This window comes from Equus przewalskii, chromosome 17 (assembly GCF_037783145.1).
Source record: "Equus przewalskii isolate Varuska chromosome 17, EquPr2, whole genome shotgun sequence".
NCBI classification, from domain to species: Eukaryota; Metazoa; Chordata; class Mammalia; order Perissodactyla; family Equidae; genus Equus; species Equus przewalskii.
Window position 1 is genome coordinate 44,940,140 of NC_091847.1, and position 27,558 is coordinate 44,967,697.

General features: G+C 35.7%; 1 protein-coding gene across 4 annotated transcripts in view; it reads left to right on the forward strand.

The window, feature by feature from the left end:
• LOC103559670 (sodium channel protein type 2 subunit alpha) overlaps positions 1–27,558 on the forward strand; it is a 139,795-nt gene that overhangs the window by 29,935 nt on the left and 82,302 nt on the right. The window contains exons 1-3 of one of the 4 annotated variants that reach the window (XM_070581503.1): positions 23,971–24,103; positions 25,709–26,026; positions 26,933–27,051. In XM_070581503.1, the coding sequence (XP_070437604.1) occupies positions 25,760–26,026; positions 26,933–27,051 (386 nt within the window). In that variant the 5' untranslated portion in view covers positions 23,971–24,103; positions 25,709–25,759. Of the gene's footprint in view, positions 1–23,970; positions 24,104–24,194; positions 25,200–25,708; positions 26,027–26,932; positions 27,052–27,558 lie in introns of those variants that run through there. The other 3 variants (XM_070581505.1, XM_070581502.1, XM_070581506.1) reach the window with 3 other exon arrangements.

Sequence of the window (27,558 nt, forward strand, 5' to 3'; positions counted from 1 at the left end):
AACTGGAAGGGTAGATGACAACTGTTTTTTTAAAACACCTCAGTATTTCCTACTTGCCCCTCCTAACTTTTATATTCAGAATTGTCTTCACACTTATATATCTGGTAGTATAAAATCTTTCTTCCATGAAGTTTATGAAATTCTTCAGGATATGATATAGACTTTAACAGCCATTTTGATCTGCATAATATATAGCAGATCGATGTGTGATGACATCACTCACAGGCATTTTATAGCTTCACCAACGGTCAACAAGCTATGGTCTTTATAGCCTTTTTTTGTTTAAAATAGTTGGAAAATAAAGAAGAATATTTCATGACACATAAAAATGATATGGAATTTGAAGTTCAGTGTCCATAAATAAAGTTTTATTGGTATACCCATGCTCCTTTTTTGTGTATTGTCCCTGGCTGTTTTCAAGCTACAACAACAGAGTTGCATAGTTGCAGCAGAGACCATATGGCCCACAAAGCCTGAAACATTTACTAAATGGCTCCTAAAAAATGTGAGTTGCAGACCTCTGGCCTATATACTCACATTCGCTACAATTGCAAAGTACTGGTGTTTGACGGTATTTAAACTTCTGGGTGAATGATCTTATACAGTGAAATGTATCAGTATATCTCCATTACAGATAAAGCCTATTCATTTTACCATTTTTTCAGTTGATTCTTTTAGCTTTCCTAGGTGTATAATTTTGTCTGTTAATAATTGTTGCAATTATATCTACTCTTTTCCAATACTTACTTCTAATCAATGTTCCCTCTGTTTACTTATAATCAGTGTTTTCTCTTAAGTACATTAGCTGACTTTTCTGGAAAAATTAATAATGAAAATCTCTAGCTTTTTCCTTACTTTGATATAAATATTTATAATGTTTTATCACTAAATTATATTTACATCAGTATATTTCAATCACTATCAGTTTACATAGTGATATAATTGTATTGATGTAAATTTGACTTGACAGGTAGACTATCATGTAAGGAGGTTTCTTTTGTTTCTTTTCACAAAGAGCATTTTATAATAATTTACAAATGAATGTGAGACTTACTAAATGCATTTTTAGCATCTGGATATAGTTCATATTCTTTATCGATCCGTTGACATAATGTTTCATTAATATATTTTCTTCTAATATTGTATCATCTTTGCATTACTATTCTGGACATTTTTTGGTGCATTATTTTACTAACTTGCTGATGAATTTATTTAAGATTTTATATCTAAATTCATTAGTGGCAATGGCTGTAGATTCCATTTTTCGTAAAGTTTTACTATCAAATTTATATTTGTTTCTGAAAAATCTTTTGAGTAATTTTCTATTTTCTATGCTTTGGGTCAGTTTTAAACATGTGGAAATAAAGTATTTCTAAATAAGGTCAGTATTTAATTTTCTAGAAGATATCAATGACTCTTCCACGACACAATAGCTTATTGTTATTTTAATCTAGTTTTACGTATTTTTCAATTCATTTCCTCATAATTTGCCTGGTCAAATTTTCTACTTTTGTTTTGATAATTTCATTTTTATACGTGTTATCCATTTCATAGAGAATTTCAAAGATTTATAAATTTTAAAATGTTTTATAAGTTTAAAGTATTGTGGTCAAAAAATGTGGGTTAAGATCTCCCAATTCTACTTTCTAGAGTTTACTGTGGCAGGATTTTTTTGTTTGTTTAATAGCTTGTTTGTTTGCTTGCTGCTTTGTTGCTGTGGAATTGATTAATTTTAGAAATTATAAAGAAAGTTTTCTCTGGATAGTACAAAGTTTGGTACATAGTTATTAAAATAACAGTAAGAATTATCTTATTCACATTCTTCAATTCCTTTACTTTGTTTTCATACTTGACCTCTCAAAAACTGAGAGAAGTGAATTTGTCTTCTACAATTGTGTTGAATTTCTGTTTTGCATAATAATGTACTACTATTAATTGTATAAATTTATGACTAGTATATCTTGATTGGAAGATTTGCCTTTAGAAGTATAAAATTATCTTATTTATCCATTTATTTTTGCCTTGAAATATATTTTGTCTCAAATAACATTAGAAAACCTACATTTTTGTTTGTATTTGTGTGATATATTTTTGTCCACATTTTATTTTTAATTTTTGCAATTTTTTCCATGCTTCTTTTAAATAAACAGCATCTGTTCAACTTCTGCTTTGTGATCTAATTTGGAACTTTTTGTTATTTAATGTGAATAAAATAATTCTCAATTTATTATTATAAATGTTAGGTATATTCGGTCTCTCTTCTGATAACTTGTTTTGTGGTTTCTACTTTTATTTATTTTTCCTGATTTGCCTATTGGATTACACCAACTATAGTTTTTTCTTCTTTCTTTTTTCTCCCTCTGCTTCTTCGAGTTATTTCAAATGCATATATAGCCTTGTTTTCATTCCATTATATTTTTTAAGTGTCAGCATCATATATAAAATGGTACTATTAAATATCCTCATGTAAGATAAAAATATTAATTTTTTTCCTTCCCTGTACAACTCTTTCCTAGTTTTTAAAAATATATATAATTTGGTATTTCATACTAATTTGAAGAAATGTTCTTCATAAGTGTTTTGTTTTATAACCATTTTAACAACAATGGTTTAAATGTAGCCCTATTGTTTAACTTCATGTCCTGAGAGTTCTTTTATATTTCAATTTCTCCATTTTTTTCCATCATCTTCTGTAGAGCTAAAGCATACCTTAGAATCATCTTTTCATGAAGGATACATTGATGAGATTGTCTTACCTGTGGATATATGGCAATGTTTTTCTAATGTCGTCATCTATGAATGACAATTTGATAATTTGAGTTGGTATACACATATTTTTCTCGAAAATATCTTGTTCTTTTATTCTCTGACATCTAATATGAGGAAGGTTAGATGCAGCCAGAATTTTACTTCTATTTTTCCCCTCCTTGGAAACCAACCACTTTTCTCTACCAGAAATTCTAAGGATTTGAATCTTTATCTTTTAACCTTTCTAAATTAACAGATATGTCTAAATTTGGGGTTACTTTCATTAATTTACATGCTATTTTCTAATCCCTTTTGATTTACAGACTCTTTTGATATAAAGATACTATTCTTTCTTGAGATTAGAAATTATTGCAACTACTATGTTTGCTTTAGTTTCTCCTTCTGAAATTACTCTCTTTAATTATAGCATCTCCGGGGGTTTGCCTCATACATTTTTTATATTTTTAATAATTATTTCTATCTCATTTTCTTTTTCCTCTTAGATCTGTGGAAACTTTTTGAGTTTGTCTTCTATTTAATGGATTTGATTTTCTGCATTTTCAAATCTCTTTTTACTGTTTATATTGTATTTATTAATTTAGCTATTTTTAGAAGTATCTTTGCAGTCTCCAATTGGACTCTCTTGCTGTCACCTTTACTTTAAAATTTAAAATGCCCTCTTAATCTTAATCAGAGTATATTTCAACATTAACATGTCCTCTTCTGCTTCTTCTAGTAATTCTGTTTTATAAGGAGGTATCTGCACCGATTGTTAAGAACATGCCTCTTATTTTGAACAGCGACATCTTTTTATATGTCTGGTGATTTTTCTCTGCTTGCTTATCCTCACAGAGAAAATTCTATGCTGTATAACATTGGGATTTAAAATTGTTCTATCAAGTATCATTGGTTTCCTGTAAACATCTAAAAATCTTTTAGGCAGAAGAGAAAGCTTTAAATTCCCAGTTGTTAAAACTCAGTCAGTTCAGAAGTCCGGTGCCTAAGGAAGATAGGAGCTAATCACAGCAGGGACTGTGCACGCTCGGCAGCCAGGACCGAATCTTGGGAGTTGGGCGTGGTTTCCTGAGCTCAGTTGCCTTCGTCAGGAGCAGTATTTCTGTTCTTTGTCTGGCGTGGCTGCTTGCACCTGTTGTAAGCTGGGCACAGACTCTGCCATCTAGTGAACATTTCAGAAATATTGGTGAAATCCGCAGTGTTCCATGCGTGCTGCCGAACTTATCCTTCCCCCACCTCTTGCCGCGGGATCCAGTTGTGATTATGCTGTTCTACGGGCACGTGTTTCATAGATTTCTGAGTGAAGCTGATCTTCTTTATGCCCGCAGGCTTGCATATGTTTGGCTTTCCTTCAGTCTGCTCCAGCTGGCCTATATCTAGAAAAAGACACTTATGGCATGTGCATCTCTCTCTTCCTATATTCCAGCCATGATACGCATTTTCCGTCCTCGACTCATTTCAGAGTAGGCAATGCTCTTTTCACTTGCATCTGGCAGATGAGAGGGTGGTGAAGTGGAAGGAGAGGGATTAGATATCTGTGATCGAGAGACTTTCTTACCCAAAAACAAATGCCTTGAAATCCTAAGATTACTTATGAATAAAGGAAAGATATGTAAGAGAAGTCCTCAGTGACTCTAATAAATATGTATTTTTATTTACTTAATAGAAAACAATTCCCATTTTTATCTTTCAGTTCAAACAAACTTTGTTCCCTTTCTTTTTAAAAATCTCATAGCTTTTTCTTTTCTTTAGAGAAAAATTATTAGCAGTGAAAAGAGGACTGGACTAGGAGTAAGAAAATCATAGCTGTGGTCCCAGATCTGACACTACCTACCTATGCTTTTAAATCCTATAAGCTTCAATTTTATCACTGTTAAAATGAAACAAATGGACCACATTTTTTCCAAAGTGCCTTCTGCCCCATACTTCTTCTGGTCCGTATTAATGGAACCATTGCTAACGAGATCCATGTTTAAAGAGCTGTAAAGTAAATCAACAAGGATGGACAAGGTTATTTCCTTGTTTAGAAGACAAGAGGTTGCTCAATACTCCAGTTCTGTATTACTAGGAAAACAGAGAAGTTACACAGTCAATAACCAGTATGCTACTAAATGGTTTACCCTTGACTTTGCCCTATTAACTTTCTCTGTCCTGTTGATTTAGTACCATTTGTAGAAATAAAATATGCTGAACTACCTCAAGTGGGGGTACACCTGTGAGGTGAGAGTGATTCAGGGAATGCCCAATGTGCATCTTTTTTGCTGCAAATTATCTCTAACAGAGAATAGTGCTGTAGTTCTATTGCCTCCTCTTGTACCTTTTCTGAGCAGCCCATCACTTTAGTCACTGCATCACTCTCTTTTTTATGGCTGAGTAGTACTCCATTGTATATATGTATATATATTTTAATATATATATATATATATATATACATACACCACAACTTCTTTATCTGTTCATCCATTGATGGGCACTTGGGTTGCATCCACACCTTGTCTATTGTGAATAATACTGCAATGAACATAGGGGTGCATAAATCTCTTTGAATTGTTGATTTCATGTTCTTTGGATAAATATCCAGTGGTGGGATAGCTGGATCATCCTATCATTAATTATAGCCATCCTGACAGGTGTAAAGTGATACCTCATTGTAGTTTTGATTTGCATTTCCCTAATAATTAGTGATGTGAACATCTTTTCAAGTGTCTGTTGACTATCTTTATATCTTCTTTGGAAAAATATCTATTCTTATCCTCTGCCCATTTTTTGATTGGGTTGTTTATTTTTTTGTTCTTGAATTATATGACTTCTTTATATATTTTGGAAATTAACCTCTTGTGTGATAGAAATAGTCAACAACTACAGCAAAGTTGCAGGGTACAAAATCAACATAAAAAATCAGTCTCATTTGCGTACACAAACAATGAGCTGGCAGAAAGAGAAACCAAGAAGGCAATCCCATAATCACAACAACAACAGTAAAGTATCTAGAATAAATTTAACCAAAGAGGTGGAGGACTTATACAATGAAAACGACAAGATGTTATTAAAAGAAATTGAAGAAGACATAAAGAGATGGAAACATATTCCATGCTCATGGATTGGAAGAACAAACATAGTTAAAATGTCCATGTTACCTAAAGCAATCTACAGATTTAGTGCAATCCCAATGACGTTCTTCACTGAAATTAGAACAAAGAATCTTAAAATTTATATGGAACAACAAAAGATCCCAAATAGACAGAGCAATTTTGAGACAGAAGAACAAGGCTGCAGGTATCACAATCCCTGACTTCAAAATATACTACAAAGCTATAGTAATCAAAACAACATGGTACTGGCACAAAAACAGACACACAGATCAATGGAACAGAATTGAAAGCCCAGAAATAAAACCACACATCTGTGGTTTTATAGCTAATCTTCATCAAAGGAGCCAAGAACATACAATGGAGAAAGGATACTCTCTTCATTAAATGGTGTTGGGAAAACTAGACTGCCACTTGCAAAAGAATGAAAGTAGACCATTATCTTACAGCATACACAAAAATTTACTCAAAATGGATTAAAGACTTGAATGTAAGACCTGAAACTATAAAACTCCTAGAAAAAAATATTGTCAATACACTCTTTGACATCGGTCTTAGCAGTATCATTTTGAATACCACGTCTACTCAGACAAGGGGAACAAAAATAAAAATAAACAAATGGGACTACATCAGACTAAAAAGCTTCTGGAGGCAAAGGAAACCATGAATAAAATGAAAAGACAACCCACCAACTGGGAGAAAATGTTTACAAATCATTCACTTTTTATGTTGAGTGCCTGCTTAAAATATCAAGATGTTCTTTCTTTTTTTGAGGAAGATTAGCCCTGAGCTAACTACTGCCAATCTTCCTCTTTTTGCTGAGGAAGACTGGCCATGAGATAACATCCATGCCCATCTTCCTCTACTTTATACGTGGGATGCCTACCACAGCATGGCTTTTGCCAAGTGGTACCACGTCCGCACCCAGGATCAGAAGAGGCAAACCCCAGGCTGCCAAAAAGCAGAATGTGCAAACTTAACCATCACGCCCCCGGGCCAGCCCCCAAGATGTTCTTTCTTAATACTATTTTCATTTTAAGCCAGACTAACAAAATTTAAATAAAGGAAAAAGGTAATTTCTTACTTTTTTGTTACATTTCTTTTTACTATAATAATTTTGTATATTTCATTTTAGTTAATAATGAATCTAATTTTCAACCCCTTTTTTTAAAAGATCGTCGTTTTACTCCTTGTTATAGAAAAAGACTTTTGATAGTCTAATGAACTGTGGAAATATTCACCTACTCTTAAAAAGCATATATATCTTTGCATTAATAAAGGCTATGTTTATTAGCCATTTGAACTTCACTCAAATATTTTTATGAACTAATCAGAAATATTCATTCTTTGCTGCCCCGCTCTTCTCCATTTTGCAATTCAGTTACCGGCTGACTTGGGTTTCTTCCTGCAAAAGATTCCTCACTAGCTTCCTTGATTTTAATTTTCCTCTTTTGCTCCAGTGTCTCAGGTCAGACTATATTTTCTTTAACACAACTGTCATTCTGTTTTCCTCCATAAATGTGGGATGGCTTCACATGGAATTAGACTTCAAAGAAGAAGAAGATTAGTGAGGACTGGGAAAGCCAGAGAAGTTATCTGCTTCCTGTGCATCATGTCCCCCGGACAGGAACGTTGGAGTCTTCTTCAGCCTCTGCATCTCCTTCTCCACGTGTGTGCAGTTAAGCTTCAACGTTTACTTGAAGCAATCTCAGAAATGCTCAAATCATCTCCTCCTTGTCCCATTGCTTCTGCCTCATTTTGACATTCATTGTCTTTTGTCTGGGACTTTTATCTTATCTCCTGCCCTAAAGGGCTTTGCCTCCAGACCTCTTCCATGCTACCAGAGAAATGTCTAAGAAATAAGCCTGGATCATTGATTTCAAGTTCTTTGGATAAATACGCAGTAGTGGGATAGCTGGATCGTGTGGTATTTCTATTTTTAATTTTTTGAGAAATCTCCATACTGTTTTCCATAGTGGCTGCACCAGTTTACATTCCCACCAACAGTGAATGAGGGTTCCCTTTTCTCCACATCCTCTCCAACATTTGTTGTTTTTGTCTTGGTAATTATAGCCATTCTGACCAGTGTAAGGTGATACCTCATTGTAGTTTTGATTTGCATTTCCCTAATAAATAGTGATGTTGAGCATAGTTTCATATGTCTGTTGACCATCCGTATATCTTCCTTGGAAAAATGTCTGTTTATGTCCTCTGCCCATTTTTTTATGGGGTTGTTTGGGGGTTTTTTGTTGAGTTGTATGAATTCACTGCAGCACTCTTCACAATAGCCAAGATGTGGAAGCAGCCCAAGTGCCCTTCTACAGATGAATGGATAAAGAAGATGTGGTAGATATATACAATGGAATACTACTCAGCCATAAAAAGACAAAATTGTCCTATTTGCAACGCATGGATGGAGCTTGAGGGTATGATGTTAAGTGAAATAAGCCAGACAGAGAAAGACAAACACTGTATGATTTCACTCATATGTGGAAGATAACAAATACATGGATAAAGAGAACAGATTAGTGGTTACCATAGGGGAAGGATGTTGGGGGAGTATACAAAAGGTACAAAGGGGCACATCTGTATGGTAATGGCTAAAAATTAGACTACTAGAGGTGAGCATGATGAAGTGTATTCAGGAATTGATAAACGATAATGTACACCTGAAATTACACAATGTTGTAAACCATTATAATCCCAATAAAATTACTTCACACAAAAAAAGATAGTGTTGTTGGTCTCCTAGCACATCTATGTTAACACAGAGGTAGTTGGGAGGAGGATATGCTGGTATGAGAGGGTTTCAAGTGTAAGGGGAAACAAAATGTGAAAGAAAATGTGGTCGGGGCCACAGCTCTGTAAAGTCCGCAGAGTAGAAATTCAGTCTGCAAGGATTGGCCTTTGGCTCTGTTTCTGCCAATGTGGGGCCTGCAAGGCAGCTGGGATTGACAACACTGGGGGGAAAAAAGAGAGGAAGAAACCTGATCGTGTTGTTTTTTTGCATAATGGTCCCCAGTGATTCCCTGTGTCCTTACTATAAAATCTACATTGCTTAATTTGCACGAGGCAACTCTACTCCTTGGAGTTTATACTCCTGCATGAAGTTCTACTGGATATAAAGGGAGGGGAGGTGGTAGTGGTCAAAATCTGACCTTGTGCTAGTAGACCTAAAATAAAATTTTGAAATCTTATCACTGTAACAGGAAGTAGAGCCATGACTAAAAGTTTACAGTTTCCATAGATGATTTTAGTCACCATGCAAACATGGTGGTTAAGAACTGGGACTCCGCCATCAGGTTGCCCCATCTGAATTCTGGCTTCCCTACTTGCTAATCTGTCCTTGGACAAGAAATACACTTTTCTGGCCTCCTTGTAATAGGGTTAATAATTGTTCCTATCCCACAAATTATTGTGGAGATTGATCAAATAAAAGAATGTACGTGTAAAACATTTAGAACAGTACTTGGCCTTAGTAAGATTTCAACCAATATTATCTTTTGTTGACTAACCAAAAAAAACAAATTGGTTATTATGATGTTCTATTGTGTTAAGTTTCTTGAGTATTTAGACAGAACATTTTTCCTAATTTTAAGCCAAAGTTGACCTCATACAAGGACTTCATATTATCTTTTTTTATTCAAGTGGGAAAAAAATTGCTAATTTAATAGAGGTACTATATATGTATGAACTATTATCTAAATTTATTGTTTATTAAAATCAAGTCTCTACGATTTCTGTCTTTTTATTATTATAATATCATATTTCTTCTGTAAACATCCAACAAAATCCATTTCTTATCAGTGATAATTCAAATGGCCTTATTGTTCTTTCCTGAATTTTCCAATCCCAACTCTTTTCTTCTAACTTTTTTCTGACAATATCTAGCACAAAACTTTGCTCAAAAGATTGAGGTGATCAGGTGAATCTGATCTTCTCTGCTAACTTAATTTAACTGTATTTTCATCCATTTACTCTGACTTTTCCCTGTACTTAATGTTATTCCTCATGATTTCAAAGCTTGATGAGTCCTTCACCCCATCCTATCCTCATATTCCAAGAGAAAGTCCCCTTAAGCAAGTACTCTCTTCATATCTTTAATTTCTTCTTCTTCATTAACTCCTTTTGTTCTGCCTTCAAGCAAGCATGGCTCTCTCATATTGAAAAATGTGAACCAAATCTTTGGTTCTATTATGTCCCTGTTTTTCTTCCCTTAACAGTGAATTTCTTGAAGAAGTTTTATGTACCTAATTCCTTTATTTCTTTATAACCCATTTGTTGCTTATGCATTCTCACTACTGTACTAAAATTCAAATCTTAAATATGTATTAGTATTTTTATATTAATGTTTTATAATATTTAAGATATTTTGTTATCAACTCTTTTCTTCTTGATACTCCACTTTTCCTTCTTAAAAGTTTCAACAAGCTGCCATTGACCTTTGGCATTCTATTTAACACCTTCTCCAATCTGGCCTCTATCTTCTTTCCCTGATTAAACTGCAATTTGATCTAGGCATTGCAAACTGGTGCAGCCACTATGGAAAACAGTATGGAGATTCCTCAAAAAATCAAGAATAGAACTATCATACGATCCAGCTATTCTACTGCTGGGTATTTACCAAAGAACATGAAAACACAAATGCATAAAGATATGTGCACCCTCATGTTCATGCAGCATTATTCACAATAACCAAGATTTGGAAGCAATTTACATGCCCATCAAGGGAAGAATGGATAAAGAAGATGTGGTATATATGCACAGTGGAATACTACTCAGCCATAAGAAATGATGAAATCCGGCCATGTGTGACAACATGGATGGACCTTGAGGGTACTATGCTAAGTGAACTAAGTCAGAGGGAGAAAGTCAAATACCGTATGATCTCACTCATAAGTAGAAGATAAAAACAATGACAAGCAAACACATAGCAACAGAGATTAGATTGATGGTTACCAGAGGGGAAGGTAGGAGGGAGAAGGACGAAAGGGGTGATTAGGCACATGTGTGTGGTGATGGATTGTAATTAGTCTTTGGGTGGTGAACATGATGTAATCTATACAGAAATTGAAATATAATGATGTACACCTGGAATTTATATAATGTTATAAACCTATGTTACCACAATTAAGAAAAAAAAAACTTCCACTCCAGTCCAACGGATCTTTTCATTTGCTACTGCCCTGACCTGCTTTATTTTCTCTTGGAGGTCAGATCCAGGCCCTGCTTGGAGCTGGGCCTTTGCTCATGGTTTCCCTTCCAATTGGAATCTCTTTCCCTTCTGGCCCAGCCTTTAAAACTCAGCCAATGTCCCACCTCATACAAGAAGCCATTGCTCACCACTCCAGCCCTCAATGCCTTTAACTTTTTATAAACAGCAAAGGGTATAGAATAAATCCTTTTGGGGGAATAATCAAAATATGTAAGTTTTAGCCTTGCATCTTTTGTTTGCTTCCTATGGTCAGTGACATATGCTGACTAAAAACCTAGTTTCTTCATCTATAAGATGAAGCTATTCATACCTCCTTATTCTACCTCCTAGGGTTGTTGTAAATGATAAATAAATAATGTATATAAAAGCATTTTGTAAAATTTAAAAAAATCTATTCCAGCTTGTCATTGTTACCACAAACAAATCATATAGTATCTTATTAGTTGTCTTGTATTGTTTTTGTACATTGCTCTTATACTGTTAGTGGACTCAGTACTGTTATTTAAATTTCCATGTGTTTATTTTAACTACCTAATTAGGTTTTGAATTCTTTAAGGGCAGGGAATATTGATGGTATTATGATCAAAGACACAAAAAACAGCCAACTCCCAATTATCTTAGAGCCAGTTATCTTAGATGTATAATTGGTCTTGTACTTCCCTTTAAAGTGTGAATCCATATGAGAGAAGCTTATATTCTTATCCTAACCACATGGAGATAGTAAATTGAAGATATCTGATAGGAACCCTCTGTCAGCTGAAAGAGGGTCAGCAAGAGAGTGAACAAAGATGCTTGGCTTGTCTCAGCTTACCCAGGTCTGGCTTGGGTAGTCACACAGACTTATTGGAAAACAGGAAGTAGAAGAAAGGCCATAGAGCTTGGGTTCATGCCATTTTCTCTAGTTGGAGTATAATTTGCATAAAATAAAATGCACATTAGTTTGAGTTTTGACAAATGTATTCTCCCTTGTAACCACCATCTGGATTAAGATGTAGACATCTCCATCTCCCCAGTGCCCTTTCCCAGTCAATCCTTCCTGCCCCAGAGACAACCACGGTTCTGATTTCTATCACCAAAGCTTAGTTTTACCTCCTCAAAAACTTCACATAAATGAAATCATAAAGTATGTACTGTTTTTTCTTGGTTTCTTTCACTCAACACAATGGTTTTTTTTTTAGATTCAACTATTTTGTTGCATGTATAAGTAGTTCATAACATTTTGTTGTTGAATAATATTCTCTTGGACAAATAAATTAATTTGTTTTTCATTTTCCTATTGATGGACGTTTGATTGGTTTCTGGGTTATAGTTAGTATGAAAAAGGCTGCTATGAACATTCTTGTATAGGTCTTTGGTCTTTTTGTGGGTATATATTTTCACTACTCTTGAGATTGTCAGCAGACTGGATAAAAAGCAAGATCCAATGATATGCTGTTTTCAAGAGACACATGTTAAGTATAATTATACAGACAGATTGAAAGTAAAAGAATAATAAAAGGATGGGGCCAGTTCCGTGGCCGAGTGGTTAAGTTTGCGCGCTCCGCTGCGGCGGCCCAGGGTTTGCATCCTGGGCGCGGATATGGCAGCGCTCATCAGGCCACGTTGAGGCGATGTCCCACATCCCACATCTAGAAGGACCTGCAACTAAGATATACAACTATGTGCAGGGCGGGTTTGGGGAGATAAAGCAGAAAAAAAAAAAAGAAAAGAGAAAATAAAAATAAAAGGTAAAGCATGTAAACACTAAGCAAAAGAAATTTGATATGGCTGTTTTAATATCAAATATAGTAGACTTCGCAAGGGATACTAAGACAGATAAAAATGGTCATTTCCTAGGGGAAAAGGGGCTGGTTTGTAACAAGACATAACTATCTTAAATGTGTATGATAAAATCAAAGAATTCTAAAATAGAAGAAAAAAATACAGAACTAAAGTGAGAAATAGACAAATGCACAATTATTGTTAGAGATTTTAATAATCTTCTCTCAATAATTGATAGAGCAAGTAGAAAAAATTGGTAAGGATATAGAAGACTTGAGTAATATCAATTATCAAACAAGAAGACTTAATTGACATTTATAGAGTATTAGGCTGAACTGCAGAATATACATTCTTTTCAAGTGCACATGGAACATTCACCAAAGACCTTATGCTAGGCCATAAATTGTCTCAATTCATTTCAGAGTATTTGACTACAATGGAGTTAAATTAGAAACCCATAATAATAAGATATCTAAAAAAAGGTCTTTTTTTTTGAAATTAGGCAACACACTTCTAAATAATCAATCCATGGATCAAAAAAGAAATCATAAGGAAAATTAGAAAATGTTCTATACCGAATGGCAATTAGAATACAAGACGTTAAAAATCTGTGTGTTCATGGCTTTTAACCATTCTGTTGTCTCAGGAACTCATTAATCAAATTAACATTCTATTCTCCTCAGAAGAATTGAGGAAGGAGATGGTCGGAAAGCAGACTGAAGTTTGGGAATTACAGTGATCATGCCCACCATCAGCCAAAGTTTTTATTCTCCTACAATTGTAATTAAGTCACTGGATCTTGGTTGAACTAAGTAAATATCCCTTCAGTGCCAACAGATTGCTAAATAAATGTGTTGGCAATTTTCCCCTTATAAATCTCATGTAGGGTTGTGTATGGTGCTTCCGTTTCCATCCAGTAAAACACTAACCGAAATAGTCTGCATAGTGTTAATATTGACAAAGATTATAACTAAAGGATAAGTTAGATGGTGATTAAAGAGTTGAAAAGACAACCAAGAAAAGTTGTGAAATCTCTGTTCTGAGATCCGAGACAAAACCATCTGTCTCTGATTTTAGTTCTATCCTTAATGAATAGAAGTAGCCTGACAGAATGATGTCTTGGGAGGCCCCCTTCCAAATCCAAAATCTATGACTTTAATTGGCATTGGTTATAGTCCCAGCAGAAGAAGAAAATTTGCTCAATGTCATAAAGAAAAGTAGAGATTTAATTCTCAATCTAAGTCATGTCTTCTAATTTATAAATTTTTTTATTTGGAAGAATATTTTCTTTATAGAACTCAAACCATTCTGTCTCTCTCTGTCTTTCATGAGAAACCAAAAGAAAATTCAGTTTGCAATTTGTGATCATGATTTGAACTTTTCAAAAAATGTGTGAGTCATTTCTTGCCCTTTGATAGTTTCCAAGTGACGAGGCTGCTTTTACAGATCAGTCATTGCTTTTAATGATTTCAGTATATTTTGTTTGGTTGGCAGTGAGAAAAATAAATGGGAAATGTCATTCACGAGTATGAGCCTCGAAATAAATATGTAGAAGGCAAATGATCACTTTATTGGGGGGAGGCATCTGTTTTCCTGAGCCTTTTGCCCTTTTCCCTTCTCAAGCCTGCTGTTTTTCCTGCTTTAGCTTGCAGATGAAACCGGAGCAGCAATGTGATGGGGTGGGAATCACATGATCTGACGTATGAGGGCTTCTGCGTCTATGTGCATGGATAGAGAGCTGTTCAAAACCAAACACTCTTATGAGCTCTCCATACTTTTCTAATTCACATACGTGGAGTTATATAGGGAAGCTTTTAAATACAGAATGCAAGAGATCATTTCTTTTCATTTAAAATACCCTTTCTCCATTCATTCCTACAGGCAAAAGTTGATATTTCAATAATATTAAGAAAAAGAAGAAAATGAATTAGCAATGCTATAATGCTTTGCGGTTCAAAAAAAGATTTTACTTCAAATAATCGGAAGTCATTCGGACAGCAACCTTACAGATTTAACAAAGATAGGAATTGTCTTTATCCTGAAGAGAGGGAAAATAAAAAAATTATAAGAGAGAGGAAAAAGCCTAAGAGTCAAGAGATGACGTGAACCAAGGAACAGAGTGGCTAATTCTCTCTTTGTTCGCTCTAAAATGTATTTGGAGTGATTAGAAGTAAGAGAATGTGCTAATGAGGGGAGCTGCCAACATGCTGAACAGACAAATACATTGCCAACACATTTTACACATGAAAACAAACAAAAGTTTTGTAGCAGTATCTGTTTTGTATCTGTATCTCTTAATTGGTGCTATTGTCTCTTCTTAAAACTGTATCATGGTCCAAAAAAAGAGTTATCCCTATTCTAATCTTTTAAACTTTCGACCAATATTTCTAGGCATTAAGGATAGGCAACATTTTGTTTTGTCTGCTTCTCTGACGTGGAGCTGTTTCTAGCTGCTAAGTTTGGCTGCCATACACTCCATATCCGTAGGGCTGTTCCTGGGTCCACTCTGCAGACAGCCAACCAGGTTTAGACTTTTCTAAGTGGCCACGCATGGCTATCCTGCTTTCAGAATCCCCCTTCTGTGCTCAGGCCCAGGACATTGAGTGGCAGTGAGCTTTCCTTTATTTCTCGTACGATTGTTGCTTCTCGGGGTCTGGCTTGGGCTCTGATCTTGACATTTATGTCACAGGTGTCACCGGTGAAACTGCTGGGAAACCAGATGGCAGGCCTAACTGAGGTTGGCAGCATCTGCTGTTGTACTCATTGTCCCTGCTACCTGCTCTACTTTCCTCTTCCTGTTGATGTGTTATTGCCTTGTGTTGTCATTTTAGTCTTTCAATGTTATTTACCTTTCTGTAGGCCTTTCCAAATGTGAATACCTTTCTGCAATTCCCTTCTTGCATTTGCTCTGCTTGGAACCCTGTCATCCAGGAAGGCTGCTGACTTGGCTGGCTTCATTGGGTCCTTGGAGGGCTTTTGCTTCAAAGTCACTTCCTTGGCAAGACTTTACCTGAGCACCCCATTTACATTTACCACACACCCTTCTCCTCCCCATCCCGTACCCTGATATTTCTCCTCTCTTTCCTGCATCATCTTTTTCCATAGCAATTAGCACCACCTGCTCTAGTCTATATCTAACTTACTTGTACATAATCTGTAGCACCAGAATACATAGAATATAAGCTTCATGAAGGCAGAGTTTTGTCTGTTTGGTTACTGTGTCCTAAGCATCTAGAAGAATGCTGGTCCTTGGTTACCACGTAAAAGTTTGTTTGTTAAATGATAAACTGCACTGTAAATTTTGAAAGATCAGACTTCCAGCTTTATATTTGGTCTTATTCATTCTGCTTAGTACAATGCTGAGTGTAAGAGCCTGAAGGGCATAGGGGAAAAGCAGATAAGTAGCATCTGCTATGTGTACTGGGTATTTGACTTATCGCCTTTAATCCTCATTATAATCTAAATCCTTTGCCCAAAGAAGCACAGCTAGAAACTAGCAGAACGCAAACCAGTTCTGTCTGGCTCCATAAGTACTGTGTTTTTTTCAGGAGCCTGGTGCCCACCAAATAATAGTCAATAAAAGCCCCTCAAAATGAATGATGTTGCATAAATCAGGTGTAGCTAGAAACTGAGCGCCAAAAACGCTTGTTAAAAAAAAAGGAACTGTAAATTAGCCCCCTAAAAAGATGAGCGACAACCCCAAAAGAAGGAAATCCAAAACTGTTTAGAGTCAGCACTCTTGGGGTAAGTGCCTGGAGCTCCAAGGTAACTAATTTAAAAAGGGAAACATGTATTTGGACACATATTTTGATATCTTTGCTGAAAAGATGTTGTTTACAATGTGAACCCAACAATAACAAATAGATTCATTCTTGATCCTAAAAAGAAGCAAGAAGAACTTCATACCATTGCTTTTCAATGTTTTCTTATCGCAGTCCAAGAAACAGTAATTAATTGTATTTTTAAAACAAGCTCGATTTCATTGGTAAGACTTTCTTTACTGTCTTCTCTTTGACTTTTTTGATCTAGTCATGCAAATGCAAATAAGGTCTCATTTTTATTTCAGTACCACATATTTATGGAGAAACCACATGATACAATAAACCCTGGATACGGAAAGGTGGTTAGCAAGCCCAGACAAGCTCCTTGCTCTCCTGGGGCTCACAGCTAAGTTGGAGCAGCCACTGATGAGAGAGATAAAATGTTCCATGACCATTTTGGGGATGTTGACATATCTCTAATCCAGAATTTATGTAGAAGATCTTAATAATTAATTTAATTCTGTCTTCATTATTCTTACTTTAGTATAAGATAATTTGATGCTATGTTTTTTTCATTAATCATAGAATCTGGAGGTTGGAAATATTTTTGGAATTATACATTCCAGTTATTTGCCCAGACAGGCATCCCTTCGACAGTATCTGCTTGAATATCTCTGGTAATTGAGAATTATTTCTTATTAAAGAATAGTTGTTTTGTTTTATTCAGGTCTAAGAATTTGAACATTATTATTTGTATTGAATCAAAGTTATCCTTCCTGTAGGATCCATATTTATCTTAGATCTGCCCTATTGCACATCTAGGCCCCCTTCAACAGGACGGCTTGTTCAACACTGTGCCTCTTTGAAATCTTCTGTTATTCGGTTCTTTTATTGAGTATCTACTTTGTGCAAGGTATTGTTTTATGTACTTCAAGAGTTAGAAAGAAGAGCACATCATAGCCTTACCTCAAGGCAGTTACACAAATACAACAGTGTGTGAAAAATACGTGCTATTAAGCTTGAAATAGTGAAAGGACATAACCAGCTGGAAGGATGTGGAAATATTCGTGGAAAATATAGTATTTGAGATTTAAAATTGCTATTGTCATATCAGGTTGATGTAGTAAATTTCAGGTTGTGAAAACAGCATAAGCAACAGCTTGGAGGTAGAAACGCAGAGATTAGGGTGCAAGTTTAGGAAAATTTGAAGAAATTATTTCTTTTTTACCATAAAGTACTGGTAGGGGTTCATGGGAGATAAGACTGGAAAGGAAATTTGGAGCATTCTTTAAATGTCAGGGAGAGGAATTTGTACTTTATATGGATTCTAATGGAGAATAATTGAAGATGCTTGGGTGAGAGTGACAAATGTAAGGTTGTACTTTCATTAAAATCGACCTAGAAGTAGTTTGGAGGGCGAATTAAAGCAAAAAGCAAATGTATGTAGAGGGATGTGATAAGGTTAGTACCACACTATTTTTCCGCTTTAAGTATAATGGAAATTCAGAAAATGAAGAAGAGAGTCCGTAAAGAAAGCTTTCCAGAGGGGCTGTACTGAAGAATTGAAAAGATTGGAAAAGACAAATGCGTGAATGTTGAACTTTCTGGGCTGGAGAAATAAGCTCCAGAGGCGGAAACAAGCATATGTGTGTATATATGCACGTGAGCACATGTGGGCATGTGTGAAGCGTGTGTGTGTGATGGAGAGGAGAGGTAGTGAAGAGAGTAGTCTGACTACTCTCTTTAGGGCATCTGTTCGGAAAGGTAAGGTGAGCTTAAGCTGTGGAGGTCCCATAATGTACGCAGTCACTTGTACGGTTCTGTATAACTGAAACAAAAAAAAATCAGAAACCTAGAGTTAGTCTGGCATCATGACACACAAATTATACTGCAGAGAAAGGAAAGTGTCCTCAGTGAAAAGAACAAGAAAGCTCCTGAATAAATATAGGGTGACAGCTGTTAGTTCATCAATGATTTACTGGATGGTTAATCTAAGGTGGGGTACGATGCTGGACATTGTGGAAACTACAAAGACAGATGGGATAAGATAAGAAAGATGATGTCATAGGGCAGATAGGCTTTGCACAAATAACTTTAATGAAAGGTAGAAATGACAAACATCACTAAGGAGTCTGAAAAAAGGGAAAGAAACAGCATTTATCAAGCATCGACTATGTCCCAGTCATAGTGCTTTGCTTTTTCTTATAAATTTATTTAATAAAATTCAAAATGACCCTTCATTTCTACTGATGAAAAAATTAAGGTTCAGAGAGTTTGTCTTATTCCAAAAGAAGTCAAGCTAACCCCACAATAGCAAGACTATAATGGGAAAACCAGTTATTCCTAATGGGTCACCACTTGCTTTAATAGTAGTAGCCCTCTGGTATCTACAGATATCTGAGGTACAAATAGGGATCCTGTGACTTAAAAATCAGAACTATTTCACATTATCCTTCTCAACTTGCGTATCAATGGTACAGTTCTCAGTTCTGAGGGAAAACGGGACAATGAAGTGTATTTAGAATTTGAAATCAGACACATGTGAGTTTAAATGCTGGCTGTGTGGCAATGTCAAGTTAGGCAGACTCCACAAGCCCAGATCACCACCACATTAGAAAAGTGGCAACAACACTACTTTCTTCACAAAATATTGCAAGGATAAATGAGAGAATTAATATCAAGAACCAAGTAGAGTGCTGAAATTTAGGTCATGTTAACATGTCATGAAGCAGCAAATCTATAACCTCTTATGCTCTCATTCTCTCATCTCTAGTTCTCTCTCACTCTCTGAGACACACACATGTGCACACACACACAAACTGTCTATCTCGGATGCTGGAACGTAGCTATCTTTTGGGCATTGTTTTCCATTCCTGCTCCCGGCTCTGCTTGCTTGTTCTCTCCTGGCGAAGATGCCCAGACATTCAGATCTGCTACTTGACTGAGGAGTTCAGAGGCTGCTTCTTTCTACCCCATAGAACAGGGTGAGGGCTGAGGGGGAAAGTTTTAGGCAGAAGTCCTCAATGAAACACAAGAAATGAAGAAAAGTGAGCTGAAAATATTCAGGCATATGGAATAAATGGAAATGTCTCACTTTCACGGGGAGGACACACCTTAGGAAATTTTGTTCCTTACCATACAGACTGTCAAGATCCAGAAGTGGAATTCTGTGATTCTATCACAATCTATCCATCGAAAACAAACTAATATGTAATCAGATTAGAAGTGGCCTTCCAGTTGATAAGTCATTTAGGAAGGGCTGGAGTAGTTTATGGATGTCTACTAACATGCATTTAATACATCTGAAGATTAAGAAAAGATGTAGAAATGTGCTGCCAGTCTACCTGCAATAAAACAAAAATGTTTGTATAAAGGTATAGGCATATCTCATTATATATAACTTATTTTTTCTGTGGGAAGCTGAATGTAAATTGATTATCAGTATATTGAATAATGTTTCCCAGGGATCATTAGGATAACATTGGTGTGCATTTCTGTTAAGAAAAACAAAATGTATTTAAAAAACAGTCATTTAAAGGAATAGCTATACGTTTATAAAGAATATTGCTCAACAAATATAATATGAATATAGAATATTGAAAATAAGCTTTTTTCATATTGGAACTAAACCTAGCATTTAACAAAAAATGACAGTTTATCTGAACAGTACGTACTAAGCCTGTCTTTCATTTTTTCATTGTGGTCTGTTGCTAATCTATAGTGGAAAAACATGTAAGTCTGGTTGTTCAGAACTTTCTCGCTTTCATGGAAATTGCTAATTACTGAAATGAGCTAGTGGATCAAGTTTAAAGAGAGAAGAATATGCACAAACACAGTAAGTGACAATCAAAAAGTTCATGAGAAAATAGACTCAAGTCTACAGATTAAAGGAAACTAGAAAATCCATAAAATAAATCTTCAGAGAACATTTAGCAAATCTTTTCTTGTTTATGTTTCCAGTATTACTCTAATGTATTGAAGAAAACTAAAAATTACATTTGTAAAATAGGATTAAAAGATCACTTTCAGAAAAAGACATTCCTTAGTGTTTCTCAGCTTTATTAACTCTTAAGTATAAAATTCTCTTCAGTTTTTTGAGCATTTATGCGCTAAATCATTAATTATAATATAAACTATTATATAATTATTTCCTTATCCATGAGATTTAACAATACAATAATTTTCTTAGCATAAATTTAACTTCAGAGCACTTATAATTATAAATGTGGATCTTTGTGGCAAGAAATTAGAGACATATACTATTTATTACTATATATCTTTGTTTTGTTAGTGCCCTATCTTTCATATAACTGTAACTACTATTTTGTAGATGTCACTATATATAATAACATGGCTTAATTTTTCTTTTATATTTTAATTTAGAAATGTGTTCCTCTTTTATAAATGAGAAAAATAAAAGAATACATTGAAACAAAACAGAACTGTCATCAGAATTTAGAAATCCAATTCTTAATATTCTTTGCTTTCTGACTACTTAAAATAACAGCGTTTGCCTTCCCCATTATTTATGGGTCTTCCAAAAATAATGTCTGGCCTTAAAAGTTGTAATACAAAATCTTTTGTCTGAAAAGTAATACAACTGAATGAAGATTAAAAACTTCACAAAATATATGTCATTTATCATTCTCATAAAATATCAGTATGGTGTTAACATGAGTCAGAGAAAATGGAAGAAAAATTACTATGCATGACTTCTGAAGACCTCATCCTGGGAAATCAGAAACAAAAGACTGATTTGTATTTCAAATCTGTATTGCACAAAAGTCTTTTTGAGATGGAAATAATATTCGGGTGTTGCTCATCTTATGTCTTAGATATTTTGGTAAAACATTTTATGTTCACTTTTTTAAATATCCTAAGACATGTTCACCGGCTAGGATCAAAAAGAGAGAAAGGGGCAACCCTACAACTAAGATAATATCAAAGAAATTTCATTGCGTTGGTGTGTTCCTGATAGTGAATGTTTCAGGAAAAAGGCTTGAGAAGCGTTGCATAATGGTTAGGAACGTGGATTGAGTAGCTCAAGAGCACGAGTTCAAATTCTGTCTCTACTACTGACAACTGTGAGAACTTACGCATGTTGCAAGTTATTTAAACTCTGGATGCCTCAGTTTCCTCACATGTTAAATGGGGGTGATCACAGTATCTACTTCATCAGGTTGTTTATAAGAATTAAATGGTTTCATAGTTCTTAAAATAGTGTTTGACGAAAAGTAAGCACTATGCGTTATTCCTATAGTTAGTCTCCCCTCAAAACTATGTTTGGCAAATCACTTGGTAAATTTTTGCCTCCTTAATTTATTTTTTGAATTGGAACCTTTTGTATAACAAGTTAGCCTATTGTTAAGCATATCTGTAAAGTGACACCAGAATATTCTTATATTTATTTCATAAATGAAGCTAATGCTCACCATAGAGATTTGTGAAATATTTGATTACAGTAGGACAACTTACTTTGGAGAAGGAATCTTCTAAATATCCTGCCTGCTTTCTAATCTTTAAGATGGTATACATGGAGGATATATATATATATATATATATATTCCTAATAGAAACGGCGAAGCTAGAAAATAGGTGATATATATATATCTCCTGAAGTTCATAATGTTACTCTAAGTATTGAGGCACTACAAATATGACCAATATGTGACTAGAGTGTATACTTGTTTGTTTTTGTTGACCAGTATCAATCTCCCCTTAGTCCTATAGTCCATTTATAGTACTCCAACTCTGCTTTTGAGCAATGTTTCTATATCACCACCACAACCCTGTCCGTTTATAGGTTTTAAGTGAGGTTCCCTCCTAATTCCAAGGGTAGGCATTTGGTTTAGGGAGGCCAATCAAAGCACAAAACACAGTATTACCCTGGACAGAGTGATTACTTCAGGGAGGGACTTGTGACCCAACTGGAGCCAGTGAGTTTCAATGAGAGTTTTTTTGGGTCTTTGTTCCTATTGGATTTAAGTCTGGGAGGTTGGGAGGCTGGAGCTGCTATAGCATTTTACTACAATCAAGGATGAATCTCTAGAAAAGCTATCACCATGGAAATCAGAGCCAAAGAATACAGCATAACCAGGTGCTGGTAACATCAATTGAGCTCCCGAATCATCGCATGCCTAAAGCTAGCCTGAGACGATAAAGCTTGAACCAATGGACTCCCTTTTTCTCCTTTCTTCCTTTTCCTTCCTTCCTTCCTTCCTCCCTCCCTCCCTCCCTTTCTTTCTTTCTCTCTCTTAAGCCAATTTGAATCATTCTTTTTTCTCTAATAATCAAAAGAGACTTACTAGAGTGTCTAAACTCTTTTTGGGCTATATCTCCTCTTTGCTTATTTCCCACGAGTACATTTTCTAATGAAAATGATGAAGCTAAAACATATGCAAAATAAATTGATTTAATAATTATGACTTTCTGATTATAATTGGTGCGACTGCCTGATTTTTATTTAATCCTTATTTTAGGCTTTAGTTGCATGAGCAGGTGTTTCTTTTTTATGACTGAGTAAAGTTCACAGATTTTTGGTGTCAGACACTGATTTTGAATCTTGCCCCTGCGACCTTGGGTGACTTTTCCTAACCTCGGTGTACTTCCTTTCTTTAGTTTTCAGGTAAGGATCGTGAAAGTGCTTATCTGCTGGGGTTGTGGGGAGGATGAAATGATATAGTGCATGTAGACATCTTAGCCCAGTCAGTGACTGGTGTATATTAAGCCCTCAAATCTTAACTGTGTTATTAGTTTGAAAGACTGGCCTTTGGGATCCCACTGGCTTTTCAGTTTTCTTCTGGCTGCTTTTCAGTAATTTAAATCATAGCTAGAATAAGATTGATGTCTCATCAAGTTAATTTTATTTCTAGAGAAAGTTAGCTTGTATGGCACAAAGGCCATCTCTGTTGAATTAGCAAAGCATTTTATCAGACTCCAGATACTCTGGGGCTGAGGCTGATGCTAAATCCCACTGTATGTAAGACTTTCATTAATATGATTAGAGCATTATGAGTTTTTGTTTTTAACTCTTCATTATTTACTTTTTTTCTTTTAATTCAAATTATTTGTATTGATTGAATGACTTCCGGCTTAGCAAATAAAAACCATGAACAGAAGCATTATAGGTTAACAAAATTAATAATTGAAATCAGCAAAGTCTTAACGTTTTGTCCTAAGAGAAGCCTGTAGAAGATGAGAGCTCCATTACTGAAAGCTTTGGGCTGTTTCAAACGTACGTCTGTGTGTACGCTGGGAGCGGTTTCTCTTCGCAGTTCCCCCGCCCTCTAGCGGTAGTTACAATCATGCCATTTTGTAGTCCCCGCACAGGAAATGCCTGTTCTTACTTCAGTTACCAGAATCCTTTTACAGGAAGTTAGGTGTGGTCTTTGAAGGAGAATTAAAAAAAAAAAAAAATTAAAAAAAGAAAAAAAAAGCATGATGGAATTTTAGCTGCAGTCTTCTTGGTGCCAGCTTATCAATCCCAAACTCTTGGTGTAAAAGATTCTACAGGGGTAATGTGTTCATATTCTTATTATGCTTATTCTCTGTAATGCTTCTCTACCTTTACAGTAGAGTCTTTGGGGGAATCTGCAGAGGACCACTTTCATTTTGAAGCTGCTGGCTGCATGTTTTAACATGTCTCTTCTATTAGAGCACCCAGGCATGGCAGTTTCCTCCCCGGAATGTGCAAGGACCATCTCCATGCCTATGCCTGTCGCTAGGCATAAGGGTTTCTGAGGATGGGTGAGGAAAATGATTGATGTTTGGAGGCACTGTGATACTGAGAGGGCATTCTGCTAGCTGGTGGCTGAAAGGTCCTAGTCTACTTCAAAAGAAAAATTATGGGAATGGTACAATAGCTTATGTTATTTTAGATTTCCCTCTGTTTTATCTGGCATGTGCTGCACAAATGAACTGGATGTTAATGCATTTTATACTCAGAAAATGCACCTCATATATTTAAATGGCAACTCTCATTCCTGTAGGGTGGGGGATTAAATGGATTGATATTTTTAAAAGAAGGAAAAATACATAAGTGATTTCATACAGATAGCATTCAGGAGTTCAGATTTTAGTTGTATTGTTTCAAAAAACATAAAACTCCTGCCACTGGCTCAGAGATAACATTGGGAAGGATTGGTGTGTTCTGTTGAGTTATGTATGTTAGTCTAGTAAAATATGATTAGAATACCAGTAAAACTCCATTTATGCTAACATACAGACCAACCTAATAGAGTTTGCTTAAAGGACAAACTATGTTAAACTTATTATTTTTTTCAAGTCCAAATCTGCTATGTGAAATGGGCACTATTTGAGAAAATGGGCTATCTCTACAGCATTTCCTAAGGTACTGCAAATTTGTTAATTTAAGAAGCAATTACACTAGCTAGCAGCAGGTTGCAAAGCCAGGGGGTCCAAGCTCCAGACCTCTGACGTGGGTGACTTCCTGCCCAGTTTGGCAGGAGCTGGATCCCTTCCTGTGTAGCTTCCGAGCAGTTCCAAACGCAATCGGGCATCCCCTGCTCCTTCCCTCTCCCCTGCTTTCAAGCAGTGCCTACCTGTGTTTCCATAGCCTGGCATTTCAGGATTTCCAGAGCTCTTTACCAGGTGCGTTGATTTTGAATAAGCTTTTAAAGGTGGAAAAGTGGGCCAAAGGGAACATGGAAAAAAATGGAGAGATACGTGCAAGATCTTCGCATAGCCCAGGTTCCACAATTTTGGGTGATTTTTCATCTCTTGTTTTGGATCTCTGAAATTTTTTCAGCTAGGATGCTGGAAAAGATGGCTGCCAAAATATTCACACAAGTGAAACAGCAAGCACAAACCAGTATCCTCCATTTCTGAGCTCTGAACTAGATATTTTCACTTCATACATTTTGGGAGTGGGAGATGAGATTACCTCATAGACACCTACTGAATATAGAATATAGATCTTCATGCAAGCAAATGAATGCATGCATGAGAATCCCCCGGATGCCAAATACAACTTCCTTAGTAAAATATTATAGATAGCTTGGTTTATATATTTTATCTCAATATCATGTAATTGCCACAGTCACTTTTTTGTCCTAATAGCCACTGCTTTTTTTCTCTCTCTCTGTCTCTTGTTTCCATAGCACTTTCTTATGCAAGGAGCTAAACAGTGATTAAAGGAGCAGGATGAAAAGATGGCACAGTCAGTGCTGGTACCACCAGGACCTGACAGCTTCCGCTTCTTTACCAGGGAATCCCTTGCTGCTATTGAACAACGCATTGCAGAAGAGAAAGCTAAGAGACCCAAACAAGAGCGCAAGGATGAGGATGATGAAAATGGCCCGAAGCCAAATAGTGACTTGGAAGCAGGAAAATCCCTTCCGTTTATTTATGGAGACATTCCTCCAGAGATGGTGTCAGAGCCCCTGGAGGACCTGGACCCGTACTATATCAATAAAAAAGTGAGTTCTTAGTCAAGTTGCCTTTACTTCCTCTACTTACTAACTGGTTCTAGACTAGTCCCAGGGATGTCTGGTGAAGAAGATTGTGCCTCCTCCCCTCTGTCTAAAATATCACCAGGATGCTTGGTGGGCCTAGCCACGTCTGGACCCATTACCCTAGAAGTCTTTTGGAAGCACCCATTTGAACCTACATTCCGGGACGGGCAGTGAACTGAAGAGGCATCCTGTGGTGGGGAAATGGAGGGAGGGCAAAAGTCTATTCACCTTACAGTGTAGTGAAGCAAAAAGTGAAAACAAGGAGTATATAATTTATATATGTACATTTGTATATTATATTTCAAGAAGTAGTATCTAAATTCCCCTTTACAATCTTGAGCTCTGTATGAAGTACTTTGATCTTCAGCAGGTTTATGACTTCAGACCACAGACTCTGCCCTTCCCAGGGCCCTCTGCAGATTGAATACTAGCAGGGGACTTGTAAGTGCCCAGAAAATAGTCTGATCCCAAAACACACCTGGAAAACCCTGACGTTCTCATGAAAATAAATTTTATGTCACTGAAGAAGTAATCAAAGCCTCACTTTTGTGCTTTTCATGAATTATAAATACAGTTTAAAAATTATGATATCAAAACTCAATAGAGATGCTAAGAATTCCTATGGCAGTGACTACAAATTTCCTTTATTTTCTTCTTTAAATCCTCATGTCACTTACCAAATTTAGGAGAGTTTGTAGTGCTCAAAAGGCAAAAGCACCTATCACCATGTCATATGGCAGTAATTAGTACATTGCTATATTATTTTATAAAGCTATATCTCTAAATAATGGTCTCACCTTTCTCTTAAAATGTTCTTTATTCTAATACTAAGATTCTAAATTCTGTTCTATGTGTTGTTTTCTTTTTCAGACGTTTATAGTATTGAATAAAGGGAAAGCAATCTCTCGATTCAGTGCCACCTCTGCCCTGTACATTTTAACTCCCTTCAACCCTATTCGAAAATTAGCTATTAAGATTTTGGTACATTCATATCCTTTTTTCAAATAGTCACTTGATATGATTTTGCTCTTTGACTGAATTACTGAGCCGGGAATTTTTCAAAAATATATGTGGTTGGCAATGTTATGTGCTCTTGTTTCTCTTTCCTCTTACTCGACAGATAGCATACTGCAAAATGGGATCATAAGTAAGTAAACCACTTTTCCCCATCTTCTAAGTATTTCTCCTCTCCCTGACTCACTGCTTCTGTCTTTCTTCTTTCCTCTGCTGCTCCCTTCTGAATTGCTTGCTGTATCCAAGACTTCTTCATTAACTTTGACTGTGTTACCAGCCTATCCTTTTACAAGTCTTCAAATTTTATGGTGTTATCTAAGGGTAAACTCCATGAGCCAATTTTCTTTATTGCTTTTACATTTGGAAAATATACACATACTCTGAATTGCACAATTTTATGTACTTCGGTCTGAATTTTACTACTTTCTGCTTTTTGTTTCAGCATTTGAAAGCTTGGAGTTAGTAAATGTTTACAATTGTGA